This window comes from Falco cherrug, chromosome 3, assembly GCF_023634085.1.
Source record: "Falco cherrug isolate bFalChe1 chromosome 3, bFalChe1.pri, whole genome shotgun sequence".
NCBI classification, from domain to species: Eukaryota; Metazoa; Chordata; class Aves; order Falconiformes; family Falconidae; genus Falco; species Falco cherrug.
Genome location: NC_073699.1, coordinates 61,931,604 through 61,952,581, shown reverse-complemented (window position 1 = coordinate 61,952,581; position 20,978 = coordinate 61,931,604). Strand labels below are relative to the sequence as shown.

The window sequence follows — 20,978 nt, the reverse complement described above, 5'->3', positions numbered from 1 at the left end:
GAAAGGGGCAACATGAAGGGGAAAAAACTGATGGGCTGTGCAGGTCATGGATCCAGACGCAGGCACACACATTAATGAAATGAAAAACAGGTGAATTTTGAATGGGGCCCTAATTCTATTTGATAATTCCGTTTTCAAAGGGGCCTTAAAGTGCCCTCAGCTTTGTTGGGAACCGATCAAACCATAGTAAGCTAAATAAAAATCAAACAGGAAGAGTAGACGCTGATGGCCTGTAGCAGGACGGCTGTCTCTAGATCTTTCCCGGTGACATTTCCAAGGCAGGCAGCAACTGGAACCACACTGCCAGGTGCTGCTGCCGTCGGTGTGCTCCCACTGAGCGCTTGCCACAGCATCACTCCTAGCTAATGGGATATGACCATTTTTAATAATCTCATTGCAACCAATTAAAAAATCAGCTATGGCTTATTGACAATAGCGGGAAACACAACAGGGGAAGGGAGAGTTCTGATGAGAAAGCATGGGCTTTCCCTGCCATTCAAAACTGTCTGCCCTGGATTGCATCTGCCTCCTGTGAACATCAAATTTCAATAGTTCAGGACCTCATGTGGTCTGCCTTTAGTTGCCTTAATAGCCTGGCAGAGGGGTAATTTAATCTAGAGTCAACTGTGTCTCTGTATGAAAGCTGTTGTCATTTCTGTCATTCTTATGCTCTTTTCAAGTGACCAAGTACAAATTTGCATATTCTTTTAAAACATATCTTCCTAAAACAGAGAGTTTCAGCAGCAGCAGATGAACCACAGCACGTTCCTCATTAAAATTTTACTTTTCTTTTATTAATTCAAACAAGTGCATTGAATTTCTCTTTGCTTATTTGGGAGTGAGGGTTCTTTCCTAAATGTCTTCCTTGCAGGTGTCTATAGGTACAAATTATCTGACACCACCTATATGTTGTATACATTCTAGAAAATATCTTAGGTGTTTTTCTGACCACATAAAACAGAGACAAAAATCTTCATTTAATTTACCCTAGCTGATTATTTTTTTCTGGTCAAATCTAGTTGTCTTATTATGGACTGGTACATAACATAGTAAATGCTTATGCTTCCACCTTGTAGCAATTTCATTACTGTCAGAGTGATCAGCTGTACTACCAACCAGCTTTATAAAAATAAGATTTTTGTCCGGGTCTGCTGTAATTTTAGGACACACTGGTACACACGGGTAACAAATTTCCTGCCCGTTTCTTCTGCTACTGTAGCATCACTTTTTCCCTCTAAAATATAATGCTAAAATTTAAGGGGTGAAATCTTGCATAAGAGGTCGGTTTCTTGAGCCAGGTTAGCTAAATCAACTGTGAGAGCACGGAAACTCTCATTTATGTTCACAAAGACCATTATTTCAGGCGTGATCCGATCCATTCTGACCTGAGTGGGTAACATCACTATGTGGAAGATAAGAGCAGCTTCAGCCTGCCTGCCTGAGTCACCCTGCATGCTGTTATCCCTCAGTCCCACATGTCCAGACATGCAGGTGCTGCCTGCGGGTACCCGTGCGCTCCGATCGGGGAGCGCCTGCAGTGTGGGTCCCAGGGGAGGCTTCCACATCATGGAGTTGCAAGGACAGGGGGAGAGGAAAAGCAAACAAGCCAACTAGTTCTCCATTGGTATTCATGGAGTACAGTGCTTCCAAATGCATTTGTTGGTAGCCAGGTCTTGGCAGGAGCTGGATCTTGAGGCTAAATTATGACACTGGAAGCTTGTTCGTAACAGTACTATGGGCTACAGAAAGTACTGTTACTTGATAAAGCAAAGCTTAACTTTGAGTACACGAAAATACGTATGGATTCCAGCTCTCCAGGGTGAAACCACTGTAGTTTAATAAGTGGAGGCCCGGGTCCTGACTTGCAGGTCACTGCTCAACTCCCAGTTTGGGCAGTTATGACTTCTGACAAGTCACATTACCTCTGTTCCTCCTCCAGCTGTTGTCTGCATGGTCCCCTTGGCTCCTACAATGTGTATATATATACAGCATCTGGGCTGCTGGGACACCACTCTCAACTGGAGCCTTCAACAGCAAAAGATATGTAGGTTTAACACAAGTTTTAAGCTGCAACAGCACAACTTTGCAGCTCGTCTTTGTGGTTTTTGGTAGGTTCCTCTTGCATAGATTTGATGTGAGATTTCTTTTTTCTCAAGAGAAGCTGGGCCTGCTGATACTGGCTTTCAGCACAATATAAATAAAAATAGCCTTAAAAAACCGAACCTTTGCTTCAGCTGCCATGAAAGACTCCTGGGTGTTGGTTTGTACCTAACCATGAAGTTCTCTATGCCAACAGGTTATCAACCCAGCCATCTGACCTAGTGTTCGCCAAATGTAAGAAGAACAGTAACAGAGATGCTTTTTTTTTAAAGTCCAGTCAAACATACCGTTGAAAGGTTATAACCCTTCTTCTTTGAACTCTTTTCCTTTTCTAATTGTTGCTCCACTGGGACCCAGCTGAAAATGAGTTTAAATGCTAAATTGAGTTTAAAACTACAAGTAACAGACTCCTCTGGAAACTGGACACCATGAATAAATAGAAACGCTAAATCAACTTGTTTTTTTAAGGTTTCTACAGTCATACTAAGAGGCTGGGGAGGCCAGGAAATTGCTTCTGAAGTGAATCAGGTGTATTGTGTGGAATCCTTCATTTAAGGCTTTTTTCATTTCCTTTTTATTTATTTTTATTTTAAACTTATAAAGGCCTGCCTAAAATAAGTTAAGAGGATTCACATTTTGTGTTAAATTTATAGTTAAGCCTCTATATAGAAGAAAGTTCCACCCAGCTCAAGAGTTTACACAGCCTGTAAGTTGGATGTGGTAGCCACATTCATTACTTATGTGGTTGAAATGAATGGTAATTAAAAGCAAATGATTGCTGGATATGTTAGGAATGCCAAAGCCACATGATCAGGACTTTAAACAAATAGAATTGGACCTTCTCCAAATTCCTGCAGCGATTTCACCACAGGATGGTAAATCAAAAGGGCTGTCCAAAAACCAGACAACTTTATGCTGAGCTACAAATCTGAATAAATTCACAGATTACTGTATCTCAAGTGTTCATATACAATCAGGGAGCTTTTAAAAATATATAATATGTCATCTCTTAAGGGTTTATGAATTCTCATAGATAACAGCATACCTTAAACAAATTCCTTCTGTAAAATGGAAGTTTCCCGGTGCAGCTGATGAATGAGTCACTGTATAGATTTATCGTAGCAGTCCTCTAGCCTTACTCAAGATATCAGTTAAGACTAGCCGATGAACGGGCCTGAACATCTTTGATGTCTCTTGACATTATGAGTTGATAAGGGGTTCAAGCTATTGCACATGCAACTTCTTTAACCAGCATGTGAGAGCACATGGGTGGAAAGGGCAAGGATGGGGGAACTTGGCCATCATCACGTATATTACACAAAATATTCCCGATTAGGACAACACCAAAGAGCCTGGCTGATTGGTTGCAAAATCACACCTTATTTATGAATGCATACAGGGGCTTGGAGCATGAAGGAAGGCTTGAATGCAGTATTCGTTCACTGTGCAGAAGGGCAGAAGATGTTTTCAGATATATCTGCTCTAAAACTACAGGAAATGTCTACAACAGCAATACTGGGACACTTATTTCACACGTAATTGCCTAGCAATAGGGCTTTGTAAACAAAGAATTCCTTGTGCTATTTTATCGCCTGACAGAGTAGTGGGAAAGACCAGAGCAGGGCTGTGATGACAGGTCATTCTAGTTAGACCATTATTTAGGAATAAGGCTGGAGTGGTCTGGAACATCACAGGAAGCCTAAAACTTACCAGGATAGCCTTCCTTCTGCCTTTGCCATGTTCAAACATTTGCTGGCCGCAGACCTTCAGTAAGATATTTTCCCTTGAAAACACAGTTCCAGTGGATCAATTCTTTGTTACAGGTTTATTTGCCGCTGGGAGCTGACTCCCAGCAGCACCTGGCATTTGCAGCTAATACAGAATCAACATGTGGAGTCTGCTGCCTGGGCTTTCCTTTAGGCAGACAGTGAAACAACAAAGTTTTTTCTGCTTTTCAAGAATTGATTCTTCATTTTATTGAAACTCAGTGACTTCATCTATAGGGGAATGCTATGTACTTGAGGAGCTCCCAGGGAAATGAGAACATAACTTAATAAATAGATGTTAAACATGTGAAGCACCTCAGAGGAATATGCAAAACATTATCTTAACCGAAGAGTGTAATTTTGGAGGACAAAACTCCTTTGCTTGTCAGAGTAGCACCACTAGACTTTTAAATTAAGCCAATGCTTGAAGGGTTTCTTTTGCTCGTTATTACTTGTAGAAGACTCTTGGTTAGGGAAGTTGTGAGGGGAAGCAAAGAAAGAATATTCAGAAGAATGTTCAAATAGGTTAATTCCAGGCTTACGAACACTAGCAGCGCATGTGATGATGCCCTGCAGAGATAAGAGAAGCAAACGGCTTCCGGCTGAGGCTGGTCCTCACCATGCTGGGCAGCACTGTTGGCTGTGGCCTTGCAGAAGCGTGCTCCACTCTGCGCTCACTGCCTGCACTAGCATTAGTGCTAGGCAAGGGCTGAAGCAAAACGTTGCTTTTCACTCTCCATGTGAACCTTCAAAAGCTAAGTGTTGCTTTTAAAACCCTATTCATCTTTGTTGATTTAACTACCAATGTCTGTTCTGCAGCTGCAGTAAAAGCATGCCCCAACACAAATACAGGACCAACGATAAAAATTAATTATTTAGCCTAGCAAAATGAAACACAGGCCTTCAGATCAACTCAACATGTGTCTCAGCTACCAACACCTTCCTTCTTGTTGTCATCTAAACACAATTGCTTCATCTTTGGCAAAAGGGGAGGGAGGACTTGCTGGTAATGTCGCTATATGGTTCAGAGGGCTATATAGGTTGCTTTTTAAAGGCATAATAAACACACAAGGCAGCTTTATTTTGGAATACTCTGTTCCTGAAGATGGACATTGAAGCTGTCCCTTCAGGTTTTCCAGGAATTTTTTTTGTTGATACTTCCAAAACGTTCATGTCACCATAAATTAGTATCATCTTAATTGGATAGATGACACACAAACACATTCACCTGCGAAAAAGGCTGGTTTTCTCTTTGTTCTTGTCTTTTACCCAGGCTGAAATATTTTGTATCAGAAAAGATACAGATTTTTGTATCAGAAGACTTTTGCATTTCATGTCTGTTGTGTTTATTTCAGTTTTATGCAGCATTGTGCAACAGAATCAACACTGTAGATCGGACAGTTGTGTAATGGTAGTGCCTTCAGATTCCTTTGCTATCTTTCCCTTCATGGGAGCAGTTAATAAAAACCATTCCTCAACATCTTGAAATACATAGTACGCATTTGCAGATAAATCTGAACATATCTCCACCCTCCTCCCTGCTTGCAGCACCTCTGTTCCCCACCAAAAGAAATCCCAAACTGACAACCCTGTAAAGGAGTTACCACTCTCTCCAGCATTTCACTCGCTTCAAGATTTTTAATTAAAGTTTAAATCTTTGTTATTCTTCATTCCGTTTGGCAGGATGAATTATAACTGTGTCAGCCGTGCTTGTCAACTCCCCAGAGCCAGCCTAATGCATATTAGCCAACTCAGCTTCATATGAGGTCATGGAAAGCCTGCAAATTATCACTTGTGGTGGGGAGAGATTGTAGCCATTTGTTAAAGTGCTGTCTTGGTCTGCAGTTATCTAGAGCGGTGGAGGAGCAGAGCTTGATACTATACTGAGCAATTCATAGAAGTTTCCTTGCTGTGGACTCAGCTCCTTGGCAATGTGAGCCAAAGTCATCCAACTTTTTGTGTCGAGTTGGAAGCATTTCCTTGAATTGACATTCTCCCAAGGGTTTCTATTTGTACTCGTCCTGGGAGCACTCAGTTACTAACACTAAAAGCTGGCACCTGGTTCTCTTGGGTGGTGAGGTTTAAAGCATCCTGACCAGGCATGGTCATACCTGTGACACATGGTATTTGGGCAGGTGTGAGAAATCATTGCAAAGCATGGCTTTTCTTCTCCCTCTTCTTCAGTGCTTTCCCTCATGGTAGTATGTGCATTCACATGGCAGGGGTTTCCTACCCCAGCTTTTGTTACTGTTAGACCCTACAAGACACTGGGCCACCAGTTAGGGCTGTGCTGCACACACATTTCAGACCTGAGGCTGCACTTGAGGAAACCCGATGGCTGGTCCCTCACCACAGGTCGTCCTGCAACAAGGATATGCTGGGGGTAACATGATGGACGCAGCCACTGCTGTGTGGCCCATCCAGTGACATTGCATAGCCAACGTGTCAGACAAGCCAGCCACAGGACTCACCCTAAAAGGGAAGCCCCTGATGCAAGAGCAACCCGACCTTGTGAACGACCAGAGCCCGGGCTGCCTCACGTGGGCTTCATAGCTTGGTCAGGAGCACCTTCCCAGGGATGGGAAGGTGCAGAAGGGAGCCGAGGTGGGCACAGGGGCTTTTGCTAGCCCTTGTTTCTCACAATACCATATAGATGCAACCTGTCCTCCTGTCCCAGCCATGAATGAGCCCTGCTTCTTGCTACACACCGGTAACTAGTGCAAATCAGGGCTGGCCAAAGGTGGTTCCGTATCAGCTGAGAACCTGTCTCTTCCCAACAAGCTTCCCACGCTACAGCCACCAGCACAGCCGTGGGGGCTCAGATCAGCAGGATATTGCTACAGAAATTTGAAATAAGTGACTTTGGCATAGTATTATTGTAACTGGGCAGGGGGGTGGTGGCAGCCCCTGGGGAGACCAGTGGGCAGCGGTGCAGGGGCCAGGCAGGGAAGGGCGTACTTAGAGTAGCCGCATTGAATATCTGGGTTTGAATAAAAAGTGAAAGCTAAAAGTCCTGAGCTCCAAGGGAGGCATTACAGAAAGAAGCTACTGCTCTGCCAAGGGTTTCGGGCTGGGCTTTGGTTCGATACCAGCATCGCTGGGTCAGGAAGAGGAGAGTGAGGAGCCCGAAGGCAGCCCAGCCGACCGCCACGTTCACGTGCTTTTCTGTTCTGCTGGGGCAGAGCTGAGACCTGAATCTCTTAACCAGGCTGTGGTGTAGGAAGGATGTGTCTGGTGTGCAGTGGCTCCAGATAAAAAGAGAAGGAGAGATGATTTCCCAAGTTACTTTGGGAAACTGCTGTGTAATTTCATGCAAGTTTAACAACCTGGCAGGTGTAGATCAAGCTGCTACTGAGAAAACGGATCAGGTTCACTGCTTCTCAAAATTGTCCCCTGCTTTTCCCTTGCTTCGGGTTGGCTCTGAACAGCAGCAGTCCCACAACTGCCCCAGCACCAGGTCTCCCATCACAGGAGCTGCCGTATTTTTGGATGGTTTAGGACCTTACTACACACCACTGCCTTCTATGCTTTTGTCTTCTTAATGTGTCTGGTCTGGTAAAATACCAACTATTTGCAACTATAAAAGATGACAGAAAGACCCTTTCAGAAAATGGTCAAAATTCTCCATTAAAAATACCAAAATATCCCCTAAAAATGCTTTTCTCATTTTTTAAAGAGAAACATTTGCTTTTCAGAGAAAAACTGTATACCAGAAAACAAAATTTTGCTTTGTATTTCTCTTCCTCCAGACTGTGTATATTCAACGAAATATTTTCCTACATCCTTTTTAAAATAAGAATCTAATGAAAAGTACCACATTATTTTTTCAGTCTGTTCTGCTGAGAATGCACTGCATCTCTCAGACTCCAAGTAGCCTGAGCAATGAATCTTCCCTTAAAAAATGTAACGTTATAGTTCGAATTATGTTAATTTTCCATTATGTAAATAGCCAAATATCAGAATAGTCATCTATTGTAATTCTACAGGAGAAAGATTCAGTTACAATTTGAGCTGTTTCAGACAAATAGCCTTTTAAATTTTTTTGATTGAAATACAGACACATTTTCAAGATATAAGGAATAAATGGATAGATAGAAGAGAGAGCAAATCTGTTTGAACAAGGTGTTCAGTTGAAAAATAACTGCATTTTCAGCCTCCTCTTTACTATTAGTGCTTGTTTGTTTTATCCCTGAATACAATTTGCAGTACATCCTGCAGATCCTTTCCTTGATGTAAAGCATTGATTTCAGCTTCTGCTTGAACCATAAGGAAAGGGTAGATTTTCTGTACAGTTTGAAAAGGGTTTGGTCCGTAGATGTCTTATTCTGTAACTACAGCATCGAAGTACAAAGGTGTTCAAAGCAAGCTAGAAGAAGATCATTCTAGGTGTTATTCAAAGCTCATTTCACCATTGTTCAGAGTGCATCCCAGTTCTGTGACAGTTTTTTGGCCTGGGCCATAAATAACACTGTGATTTGATTAGAGGCAAATTAGTCCTAGGCAGCCATAGAGTCCTGTGGAACTTAAAATTGCTGAGAGGGTTTATGCTTCTGACTATCTACAGCAACTGGGACAAAGATCAAGGAACCTCAGCCTTGGTTGCTTTTTTTCTGTATTAGAAACCTCCCTGCTTGGCTTCCAGAGCTCTCTGGACCTGTTACCACTTCAGCCAAGGAATGGATAAGGAAAAATGTTGGCAGAAATTATCAGATCACAAATTATTTTCTTCCCAGCTACAAGAACTGAGTTTCCAACCAGAAATTCAGGCTTGTTTCAGCCCACGTGGCCTCATGGATTAATGCAGAAATTGACTTTAAAGAAACGGCCAGGAGGGCGAGGAGTTGGGGCACCATGGATGTGGCACAGCAGAGCTGCATGGAGGCACCTCCATAGGAAGGGATCTTCCAGTCGCTGGGCAGCAGCTGTTTCAGGGGCCAGTACCTCTTGCAACACTCCACTATTAAAAATATTGCGTTGTACACCTAAGGTAATCAAAACATAAAACAGATGTTCATCCTGTCCGCTGTTCATTTTATTGCTTTTAAGATTATGTCATGCCCAAATGAGCTTTTTATTAGTGAGTACTTAATCGTGTTTGGACTCGAATGTCCTCTCTCTCTGTTCCCTATGTCTTTGAAAATAATCTTTCCCTGAGACACATGGAAAGGGAGTGATTTGCAAAGCCTCAACTAGTATAATTAAGAGCTAAGAGCAGCTGACCTAAAAAAGCAAGTGAAAAATACAGTCAATTTTTAAACATAAATTGCTCCACAATTAAGTCAAATTGCCTCATAACAAAACTAGATCTTTCCCTTGTCCATTGCTTGGACAAAAATTGTACTGACGGAGTTCAAATGTGGCATATTCTTCCACTAAGAAGTTCATGACTCTGTGAAAGGATAGTATCACACCAACAGAAAGGTTTCTGTGGACTTAGATTTGAGCACTGGTCTCAGGGAGGCGATGCTTTCGGGGTACAGCCGTATGAGGTGCCTGAGCCAGCCTGATGCCTCGCTGCTGTGAAAGGGATACTTCTGCTTCCATCCTCACCGCCCCAACCTCTCCCTGTCCCACTCCCTGTTTGTTGGAAAAACATGCCCATTCACCGCAGCCCCTTCACCTGGGCACACCATCGGTATCGGGAAGGCAGGCTGGCCATGCCTTAGCAGTGCAGCTGGCCAGGCCTTCAGAGCTGGTGCAGGGCATTCAGAAATAGAAGGGCTACACAGAGTTACAGCAGGTCAGGACCACAGAGGTCAAAGGGCCAGATGAGCTGCAGACAACTCACAGAATTCACGGTGAAGTTTACCGGTGGGTTAACCTGGACCTTCCTTGAGTTTGCCCAAGGAGTCACCTCCACTCGCAGCGTAATGGCAGGCAGAGTAGTCACACCGCGAGTTTTGTAAGTTTTGGGAAGTAATTCCTCTTTATGCCTCAAGACATGAAACCACCCCTGATAAGGAGAAAGGGGCCACCTGTAGTTACGAATTTCCTGCCACCGTGGAGGTCCATGGACCTTCTTCTGCCCACTCTACCTCTGGCCACAGCCAAGGGACTAAGGAGCTGCAGGTGTTACTGGTCTGCACCTTCTGCACTCCCAGTATGATGGAGAAGGCATCAAACTATGATAATGCTCCCTGCCCAGCATTGGAGCCTCGACTCAATACTTCTGTTTTTTAATGTCATAGGAGACACCTGAAGTCACTGCTAGAAAAACAGCAAAAAGAACATTTATGCTTGATAGTCCTTCCTGGTCAAAAAAGTAAAAATATAACGTAGCTGCAAATAGGACGGATTACAGATCTCCTTCTTGTCTATCCACTAGACCTGAAAAACAGCGGAGGAATGCCATAAACAGCCAAGAGCGATCAAGAAGACAGCGGGCTGGGCTTCTGTCTGGTTTTCTTCAGATTTTGAACAAGGGCAACAGAAACCACTGGTTCCCAGGTTAAATTGCCTTGGCTTACAAACTGATTGTGGAGGACAGGCTCCCGAGAGGGAAGTGTGAATATAAACCAAACCACCATGCTGCTGTGCCAGGGTCTCCTCTGGGAGCTGATAAAAGCTTTCAACTTGGATAGAGAAGGGACTGTAGCAGAAATTGTCTCCTACTATTAGCCAATTCAGCTTGTATAAGTGATGTTTAGGTTTTTAACACTGTCTTTTCCTTGCTTTCTTGCTTCACTTTATGTGAGTGGGGCAATCACAGCAATAAAGTCACTATCATCAGATTATTAGCCCTTAAAGCGTTCAGGGAGCAGTGGCGCCAGTCTGCCCGATGGCAGGACAGCCACACTGGATAAACAAGTGCTTGGTAGACACTAGCATCTTCCACAGAGCAACCCCTCGGCCCGGATCACTGCAGGTGTCTGTGCAACACGGCGGCAGCTTCTTTTGCATGTTGATCTCCAAGAAGAAAAAGTGCTATTTCTATTACACTTCAAAAATGTGTGTTTCCTTGGTGCTTTGGTTGGCAGTGAACAGAATCCCACATCTCAGCCAACAGTTTTCTTTCAGGGAAACAAACGGGGCAGCTCTGCTGCTGCCCAAGATGGGCCAAGGCAGCTTCCACCTCTCCCCAGCACCAACTCATTTCCTAGTCATTTATAAGGCATCTGCCCCCCAGCAATCCTGAGCTGCAAACAGCCCAGTAAACCAGGCTGCTTTCCGGAGAAAAGGACTGACATCCTCTGAAGAGAGCTAGGGATTCAACAGATTGGTTTCATAAATCCCAAAAAAGATTGCAGATGAAACCTGGTGAGATTTTACTGTATGCAAGAGGAAGATAGACACTGGACTTCTGTCAGATTCTATTTGAATGTTTGTTCCAGGAGTACAGAGTACAGTTACTATTATTATTATTATTATTATTATTATTATTATTATTACTACTACTACTACTACTACTACTACTACTACTGTATTTTTAATCATATCCAGGCCCCTGACATTTCTGTCTGCTTTCTGACAGCTTAGTGTCTTTATTTAGCCTCTTACTAGTCCCATCCCAAACAGAAGAGCTGCAATTGTCCGTGTTTCTATGAAATGAGGTTTCATAGAAAGTGACAGGAAAGTCACACAAGAAATCTACAGCAAAATAGGAAACATAACTGGATCTTGGTTCTGCTCTTGACCATCAGAAAACCCAAACTGAAACCTGCAAGAAGACGGCTCAGTTTCACAGTCCTTCTGCATTATCTGTGCTTTCAGTGTCCAGGAGAACCAGATGTTTTGCACCAGCCTCTGCTGTCTGTTACTATGGCACAAATCCATGCTAACTTCACCAGTTGCAGTTAAATTACTCAATTGAATGTTCTTTGTATTTTCGCTAAGATACTAATGGCCCTTGTACCTGCTTGCAGAATTTAGCTGAAAAAAAGTATCTTAGAATTAGTCAGCAAGCTCCACAATGGGAAAGAACTGCATCTACTTCAATAACATGCTGACATGTCGCTCCCAGAAGACCACGTGTTTTGGGTTGGAAAGACCTTCTGGATGTCACCAAGTCCAGCCTCCTTCCTCCTCAAAGCAGGGCTGTTGGCCAGCACTGGTTCAGATCAACCAGAGCTACTCCATTTATAGTTATTTTGCACATAGACCATTACTGTACATCCCAGGGCTGTAGAAGAGAGTAGACTTTTCATTGATTTCCCTGATTTTTGGTGTCTATCTGGCCTGGGGTGGGGGCAAATACAAACCCTGTTTAATATGTGTAAAAAGGATATATTGTGGGAGTTGCATGTTGATTCTCTGAAGCTACCTATGGCCATGTTACTGGAGAAACTCAGGGCAGTAATGAAGGTTGTGTAAATGTCACCCTTAAAGTGTGCCGTGAGCTGAAGGCAGTGAGTGGAGAAATGCTGATTCCATAGCTGCTTACACGGACTTCAAAGTACGAGCGATGAATGTGAGTATTTACATTATGGAGGGAGCTCAGAGAGATCTCAGAAAAGGGAGATGGAAAGGGGTGCAAGGAAAAATTATTTGTATAAATCTCTCTCCCCGATGGCTGTGTGGAAAGCTTCAGCTCTTAACTTGGTGCAGTACCTCAGGAAAACACTTTGCAGCATGAACAAGGGGGATGTGAGTAACCCCCCCAGGCATCCCCCTCTCTCCAGGAAGGATCAAGCAATGTCCTTGAAAGATGAAGGCACAAGCTGTCTGTGTGGTCTTTTGCCTTTACTACTTTTGCCTTACACTTTGAGTGTAAGCTTGCTGACAGCTCTGAGCGCTGCCCCTCTGTACGCCACCAGCCAACATCATCGGGTCCCCGAGATGTAAACAAACAGCACACTGCCAACCCAAAACGGGCACCAGGAAAACAGAAAACACTGCTTTTATCTTGTGGGGCAGCATTTATTCTTCTTGATCTAATTATATGTCATCAATTAAGTGAGCTAAAAAATTAGTTTCATAATCCTTAATCAGTCCATAAAGGGCTTATCAGAGCAAAGACAAAAGCTAATGGTGCCGTCTCTCTTGCCATTGAAAAAATGCAAAATACAGTTTGAAAAGTGAGAGGTCAAACTCTTTTGCCAACAAGACAAAACCTTGCACAGGCAGGAACAGCCTTAGGAATGACTGCGCAGGTGTCTGCAGTTCAGTTTCTGATGTCAGGAGGTGGAAGCCTCAGGGTGAAATGCCCACCCCTCCTGCCATGGACTCAGAGCCTGCACACCCCTCTTAAGACACCCCTGGTGGCCACAGATGGGGCTGGGGTACTTGGCTGCTTGGCCCACAGCAGTGAGCCACCGTGGGGCCCAGCAGGCACCACGCACCCCATTCCTGCTGAAGAGGGCCATAAAGCTTTCGCTGTGTCTGGCAGCAGCCAGCCGTATCATACACTTCACAAGCTTGTGTTAGGGCTCACAAAAGCTGCGAAAGGTTAAAATCACTGGTTACCGTTCTCCCAGGCTGCCACCCAAAATGAAAAGTGTCTTTAGGACACCCGTGTCTATCTGCAGTACCCAAAGTTAACAAATAAAATGAAGACAGATGCAAAATAAGAGCTCAGTAAATGTACCCATTTCTAACGCAAGAGTTGCCAAGTCCCTACCACGGTAAATTACCATCTGCCAGATTCTCATATGGTTGGAAGGATAAAGTCAGCCTTTTCTAGATCCTATAAAAAGCTGAACTAAAATGTTCATTTCAGATAAATGCAGATGAGGGAATTAATATCTTAACTGCTCTCCTGCTGTGCAGTCTCATTCATACAAAACCAAATGATGCCTTGTTTCAGGTGCTTTGAAGGATAAGAACCTGCAGGAGAACACTAGCAAGATAAGAAGTGACAACATATTCCTCAAAATGTGGAGCCAGTGTCACTTCAGCATGAAACGGGCAGCCTGATTCATTGCCCTGTATCGCAGATAATGCCTAACAAGAGCTTCTCTCCGCTTCATTTCAGAACCATGACCGCACATGCATCGCATGCAGAATCATCTACCGGTCAGATGAGCACCATCCTCCCATCTTACCCCCCAAGGCGGACCTGACCATAGGCCTACATGGAGAATGGGTGAGCCAGCGCTGTGAGGTGCGACCAGAGGTCCTCTTCCTCACTCGACACTTCATCTTCCATGACAACAACAACACCTGGGAAGGTCACTACTACCACTACTCCGACCCCATCTGCAAGCACCCCACCTTCACCATCTACGCCAAGGGACGCTATAGCCGGGGAGTGCACTCATCCAAAGTGATGGGCGGCACGGAGTTTGTGTTCAAAGGTAGAGTGGCTTGCTACTCTGGGGCGGAGGTGGTCAGTTACAGACCGGAGCAGAGTTTGCTCATAACAATTTGGTTGCTGATAATTTCATTCCATCATTTTCAGGAGTTAGTAATTTATTGGGAAGTTTGCAGGCGCTGCGTGAGTGCCCAGCTAAATTAAACATCTGCACAGCATTTCACACCGCTGAAGCAATACTCATTTGAGGCAGAGATCGTGAAGTACAGCACAAAAAAATAAGATTTCACATCACAAAGTCTTGGAGTCCAGTGGCCAGACTTCAAGCATCTAAACAAAGTGGCCAAGATTAGATCTGTGTCCTAGGGCTCCTTCAACAGAGAGAAAGAAGCACCTTCAGAAGGCATTTTAAGTCTGCAATGGTATAAATCATTTTCTGTCAAAGACAGGTGTAGCGGCCTGGGTCTTTTCATCAGCTTCCAAGGGGCCCTACAGTAAATAAGGATGTCCCCAAAGACAGCTCTGAGTAATCCCACCACAGTGAAGACTAGATGTATCTAACTGAAGCCCCACAAGTACTTTGGGAAGCAGTGCTCAGTGGTGACGCCACCCGGTTCCCTGCAGCTGAGAAGATTTTCTCTGCAAACATCCCCGTAGCACCCTGCTTAGAAAGAGCTCGGTGGCTTTAACCACTCACACAAACAAACAGCTCCTAAATAGGACGTCCCACCATGGCACCAGCCCCAGCGGAGCCCCTGAAAGCCCCAAGCACTCTGTGGGCTCTTCTTCTCCTTATTTCAGTTAACATGTGAGAAGCATAAAGCTTCTTGCATGGCTCCAATTTAGATAAACATCTAACTATAAGAAATAATTTACTAATCTGGGATTTTCACAGGAGGCAGGAGATACCATTGCCTGTCAGAACTGTTGCTCTTTAGAGCTGCATGCAGCATGTCCCAGCTCACCTCCTGGGGTGAAATCCAGCTTTTGCTTGAATTTCTGATTTATGTATGCCAACTTACCTTACAGATTGAGGTCAGTAATTTGGTTTCGGTAAAAATTTTGATTCAATTTGTATAAATTACCTTTTACACCATCTAGGGCAAATAATGGGAATTGTTAGAGCCATTGAGTCAAATGTCTTGTTTATAAAACCTCAGAATAAACCTCCCAACGAATCTTACTATAAAATGACCTGTGAGAGAATTTGGGATTTTGATGTGCTGGGAGGCACGAGGGCTGGTTATTTGCTTCTGTTTTGGTCAGCACCGATCCATTCAGCTCCCCTTTTCTTTACATACAGTCTCAAATGCACACCAGGAAGGCTCCCATAAGCTCATTCAGTTTGGCTTTTCCCAACTTTTTAAAATATGGCTGAAAAATAAAACTTTATGTGCTTTAAGCTCTTTTGAAATACAGCCAGGTTAGAACTGAAGAAGCTGCAGCACTTCTACATTTGATACTGCAAGCTGCAGCCACTGTTTAGATAATGAGAAAAAGTGTCTCTCTGTAGTTCAGAGACATGTTATAATTCATGAAAAAAGTACCAGTAATACAGGAAGATAGTGCAGCTGTGGTACTTTCCAAATGTTCTAATATGAACTAACTATTTCATTAGCTTTACGGGGTAACAGATGTTAAAAAAATGATGAAAAATACATGATAAACAGCCCTACTTATGGATTAATACAGATGGTAATAAGGTATGAGTAAAGTTTTATTGTTTCCTCTTCTACCTATCTCCTAGTATAACCAACAGGCTTTTATCTGTAAAGGATTGTTTGGAATTTATTAAAAGCTCTGCTTAATCTCTGGCTGAGATACGTGGCCATCAGGTTTTCTTCAGCTGAGTTGGTGTGTGTGAGTTCTGGGCGAGAAGCCATTATGTCAGAGATGTAAAATGATGCAAATAGATTCGTTGGCCATACCTGCAATATGAAAAATTGAATTTAAGAATGAACAAGGAGAGACAATTCTGATCCCACAGGTGCACCCCAATCTGCATGTTGTCTTTGCTTTTGTTTTTCTCCCTCTGCTAATAGCTCCCCTCTTGCTCTCTCGCAGTAAATCACATGAAGGTCACTCCCATGGATATATCCACAGCCTCGCTGCTCAACGTCTTCAACGGGAACGAGTGTGGAGCACAGGGGTCCTGGCAAGTTGGGGTTCAGCAAGACGTCACCCACACAAACGGCTGCATCGCACTTGGCATCCGCCTACCTCACACCGAGTACGAAATCTTCAAAATGGAGCAGGATGCCCGGGGCAGGTACTTGCTGTACAACGGCCAGAGACCAAGCGACGGGTCCAGCCCCGACCGACCGGAGAAGAGAGCCACCTCCTACCAGATGCCTTTAATTCAGTGTGCTTCATCAGTACCCAGATCTGAAGAGTCACCAGAGGAGAATAAAATAAGGCTGTATAGCAGCAGAGCATCAGAAAAATATCCAAGTGCCCCAGCTCTTGCTTTGGTGTTTATTTGTACTGTGTCATATTGGGACATTCTCAGCTAGAAGTGAAAAAAACTTATTTTTCATGACTACAAAGCCAGGATTCCACCAGACTGGGGGTTGTTTTTCTTCCTAAAGAAAGGGACATTTATTTTCTTGATGCACTTGAATGCCTGAGAACTGTTGTTCTTTTCCGTACTTCCCCCCTCCTCCTCGAATCCCAAACGGCACTCGTTTGATGTTTGTGCTTTGAACTTCATCCAGTCTGATCCCTGGCCTGACATGACTGCACAAAAGTAATTGCACTTTAGGACTGCAGACTTCTTGGGGGTTGGGGGGGGTGGGGGGGAGGAAGGGGGTCTCCTTTTATTTTTTTATTTTTTTTTTTAACTGCTGGGATGAACATTATGATCCCGCTTCAGTCATCTCTGCCGTTTTACCATTGTGGTACTCCCCAACACCCAGTTTCCCATCAGAATTTAGCTCTGGGGAAGGGCTCAGTGTCACGCCAGTGCTGTAATAGCAGCTTTCGCCCCTGACTTCACAGCTCTAATGTAGATATGTATATAAGGAGGAAACCCACAAAGATTTATCTTGTTATCTCACAGGCCATAACACAAAAAGAAACAGCAATTCAACAGCCCTCTGTTCAGATAGTGCTGAACGGTTAATACTTCCAATTAAAAAAAAATATTCCAAGTAATTTAAGCTATTTTTAAAATCACTAAGTTGTAAAAATAACCAGTGGTTTAATATTTTCTTGTTCAATTTCCTTAGCTATGTAATTGCTTCAAGGCCTCCCTTTGTATCTAGTGAGCAGTTACAACCAAGCCTCCTTAAAGCCAGACAGAAGCAGCATTTGTTCTGTCGGGTGCACGCAGTGCAGGTAAGCTGCTGACACCGGGAAGCGGGGATGACTTCTCTTGGCGTATTCCTGAGGCCTTACTTACTCCACGTGCAGTATTTGTGCCTTGGATTTTGTTTCAGCCAGGTGGGCAAAGTAAAGAAGCAAGTGGGGTCTGATGTGTTTCTGCAACCTTATTGAGCAGTATCTTTTTTAGTGATTGACCTCATGTAGGAACAAGTGAAGGGTTTCAGCAGCACACACACCGTGGGCCCTAGTAGAGCAAGAAAGCAGCTGGAAACAGACCCACGTCCATCATGGACGGAGACTGCCCCGGTCTTACCAGAGGGAGAAGCAAGAGTTGCATGAATGCAGCCACGGCCTCCCTTTCCTCCTGGCTGGACTGGCCCAACACATCCCATGGTTGCACAGGGAGCTTCACTCAGCACTGGTGTGGGGAGGCATTGCTGGGAAGGTGGATAGGCACAGCCCTCAGAGAGCATTCTGCAACAAGAGCCTGCCCTGGAAAGCCTCGGATTTCCCCCAGTAGCAAATCCATCCCTGGGCGCACTGATGCAACCAGAGCAGACTCTGGAGGCACTAGGGGAGATATTTAGGGCCAGCAAGGAGGAACAAGTGAACCATGCTCTCCTGCTTTAACGGGGCACGAGCTGAGGGCACAGCCTAACCTTGCGGCATATGGGCTGTGGCTTTTATGTGTTTTGGCTCCCAGGAGGAGCAGGAACCTGTGTAAGAAACATAAGGAGTTAGGTCATAGCATTTCTTCATCAGTATCGGCAGCTTCCAGCTGCCCCGCCCAGTACTATATGAGAAAAAAAGCCTTTAATGTGTTATTTTCAGCATCATAGAAGAAGTGTGTCTTGAATGAAGGTCTTTCAGCTTTACACAGACGAGTCGCCATACTGTCTGCCATAGCAAAAGCATTCTTTGAAAACATAGTGGCAGTGCTAGCAAAAACAGCAGGAAAAAGCCATTCAAGTGGCAAATGGCTATGATCAGGCCCCCAGCTTCCCCAAAGTCCATGCCTTCTTGACAGTTTTTCCAAGCTGGTATCAACCTTGGACGTGAACTTCATCAGAGTTGGAACAAAATTGGTTCACCTAGTTTTGAGACAGCAGGAGGAAGGGGAAAAAGAACAATATTATAGATTCCCTGCCAGGTCAGATCACGATCTTTCACATTTTTTCCTCAGACAGATGAAAAGTCACAAAAAACTCATTACGCGTCAGGATCTGAGCTCAGGATGGCTCAGTAGTCACCAGAGAAAGTGTTCCTCCATCCACCTGATCTCAGATCCTCCCTTCAGCCTGCTGGAAGGAGCCGAAAGCCAACTCACCATGTTGAATTAATTGAGCCCTGTGGACAACGGCTGCTCTGATCAGCATTTCTCAGTGGTTTTCTGCTCTACACAAACCTACTTGAGGAGTCAGTTCTGGATCAAAGGCAGCAGAAGCACCATTTGAACTAGAGAGGCAAGAAGGAGACACTATCTCTGAAAGAGAAGCTAGGAACCAGGATGGAGTTCGGTTTTCTCTAGCTAGACTTAAGTTTTGTATTCAGATTGACACCAGCGTATCTCCAACCGATTTACTGAGTTACTACAGTCAAACAAGTCCCTTAAATACTAGCTTCATTCTGCCTTCTGTCTGAAACCTAGTGGCATGAGTGAATTCACATTAGTTTTTATTTATGAGGATGGGTATGGTGTGATGTTCCTTAGATCACACAAGACAAGCTTCTTCCACCACCACCAACCTTTCGCGCATTAGGTGGTCCTGTCTCGGGCAGAATGTCAGACCCTGTTCCTTCCCTATGCAAGCGCCGCACACAGCTGGGTCCCGGCTAAAATCTGTACGTGCTTGTGATGCAGAACTGCAGCAGAGAGCAAAGGAACTGCTCCACAGCAGGATGCTCTGTATGCACCAGACAATGATCTACAGTTTATTAGTGCTTTGTGGCTCCTCTGTAAATTGCCTAATGTGAGAAATGTTACACCAGTTTCAAGAGAAAGACTTGCTGGGTTCTCACCTCTAAAAAGCACATTCGTGTCTCAACTGTTTTGAATCACAGACTTGCAGAGGGTCTAGGTTTTCCAAGGCTTACAGTTACATTAAATGCAAACGTGACTGAATGTACAATTTGTACAAGAACTGCATTTTTTTCCCCTATCATCTAGAGACAGTTAAAAAGGAAGTATTTGGAAAAGGCCTTCAAAATACATTACAAGAGATCTGACTGGGGACTACTCTAGTTCATTTGTAGTGTTGACCAGAACCATGATTTTATGATCTGGGTTCTTTACATATGATGCACCAGCTTCCCTCCACGTGCCTATATTTTTCTTTATTTTTCTATTAACCAGTACAAGTTGGACAAAGACTTAAGTCTTCAGAGTACATATAGTTCATTTGCCAATCCGCATTCTCTGCAAGGCTTCTCCTAGGCTACAGGCACAGAACTAGGAGCTAAGCTTCCTTTATGTTTTGGTTTCGTCATGCACTAAATTAATTGCTGCACAGCACCGTGTACATTTCTGATACAATATTCCATTCATTTTATTTCTCCAGCCCAACCTCATGTGCTCGCAGCCCTGACTGCTAAAGAAGTTACGCTGCAAGTGGTTTGGCAGTGGAAGACCTACAGAGTGATTTGTCCCATACATAAATGCAGAAACTTTTAAAAAAATGAAACAATTAATGTTGGTATCTTCAATAACTGCCAATTGCCAGGACAGGTGAAAGTCTTTCCCTCAGTAACATCCTACTCAAGGAGGCACCTGACAGAAGAAGTGGTAACCTGAAGAAGTTTCTTGGGCAAACTGTTTTAACAGGTTCTATTTAAGAAATATGACAAAAGGGATCAGAAAAATCAAAACAATTGTTCTTGCTCTGTTTCTATACTGTTTACATATTGTGCCTGCTGCCCAGGGGTATAATGTCATTTCTATGAACAGAAGTCCGTATTTTAAGATACAATGTCTGTCTTGCTTGATTTGGAGTGTGCTTGCTTAAAGTGCAGGATTTTAAAAAAAAAAAATCTTTTTATTTTTGTAAAGTTATAGAAGATATTTTTCTTCTCAACTATCTTCCAGATTAAACTGCCAGGGAAGTTTAAGCACTTGTTAAACTATTGATTGAAATAAAAAAGCCTGACTGAAGAATTAAGGATTTCTTTGCCTCCTATACACGTTAGATTTTTGTTCTGTTGACTTTCTACCTGTAAAAGTGTAATAGATGTCTCAAAAAGCGTTAACCAAAAATGCCCATTGAGTAACTTCTGCACAGAAAAGCTTATTTCTTACTACATACACAAGAAAACATTTTTTGCTTGAGAACACATCACTAGAAACAGCTCTGATGGATACAGCTGGGGTGATTTGGGTTTGACAGCACATCTTCAGGCTCTCTGAATAAAATGGGGGCTGGAAGTGCCCAGCACATAACAATGGTGTTGGCTTGCAAGAAGAGTAAGGTCAGAGCAGCTGTGTCAGGATAAAGGTGCGGTTCAATAGAAACCAAGTATTTTTCATAAAATGAGATGTAAGCAAACAGAGCAGCATTACTGCCCTGCTACTGCATCTTGCTTGATTTAAGGGCTACAGCCTGGGG

The 20,978-nt window shown here is 43.7% G+C and overlaps 1 protein-coding gene across 3 annotated transcripts in view; it reads left to right on the top strand.

The window, feature by feature from the left end:
* APCDD1 (APC down-regulated 1) overlaps window positions 1-20,534 on the top strand; it is a 32,509-nt gene extending 11,975 nt beyond the window's left edge. For 2 of the 3 annotated variants that reach the window (XM_055705632.1, XM_005432005.4), the window contains 2 exons: window positions 13,777-14,098; window positions 16,120-20,534. In XM_055705632.1, coding sequence (XP_055561607.1) covers window positions 13,777-14,098; window positions 16,120-16,568 — 771 coding nt within the window. In that variant the 3' untranslated portion in view covers window positions 16,569-20,534. The remainder of the gene's footprint in view (window positions 1-13,776; window positions 14,099-16,119) is intronic. The other variant, XR_008731478.1, reaches the window with a different exon arrangement.
* The last annotated feature ends 444 nt before the right edge of the window (window positions 20,535-20,978 follow it).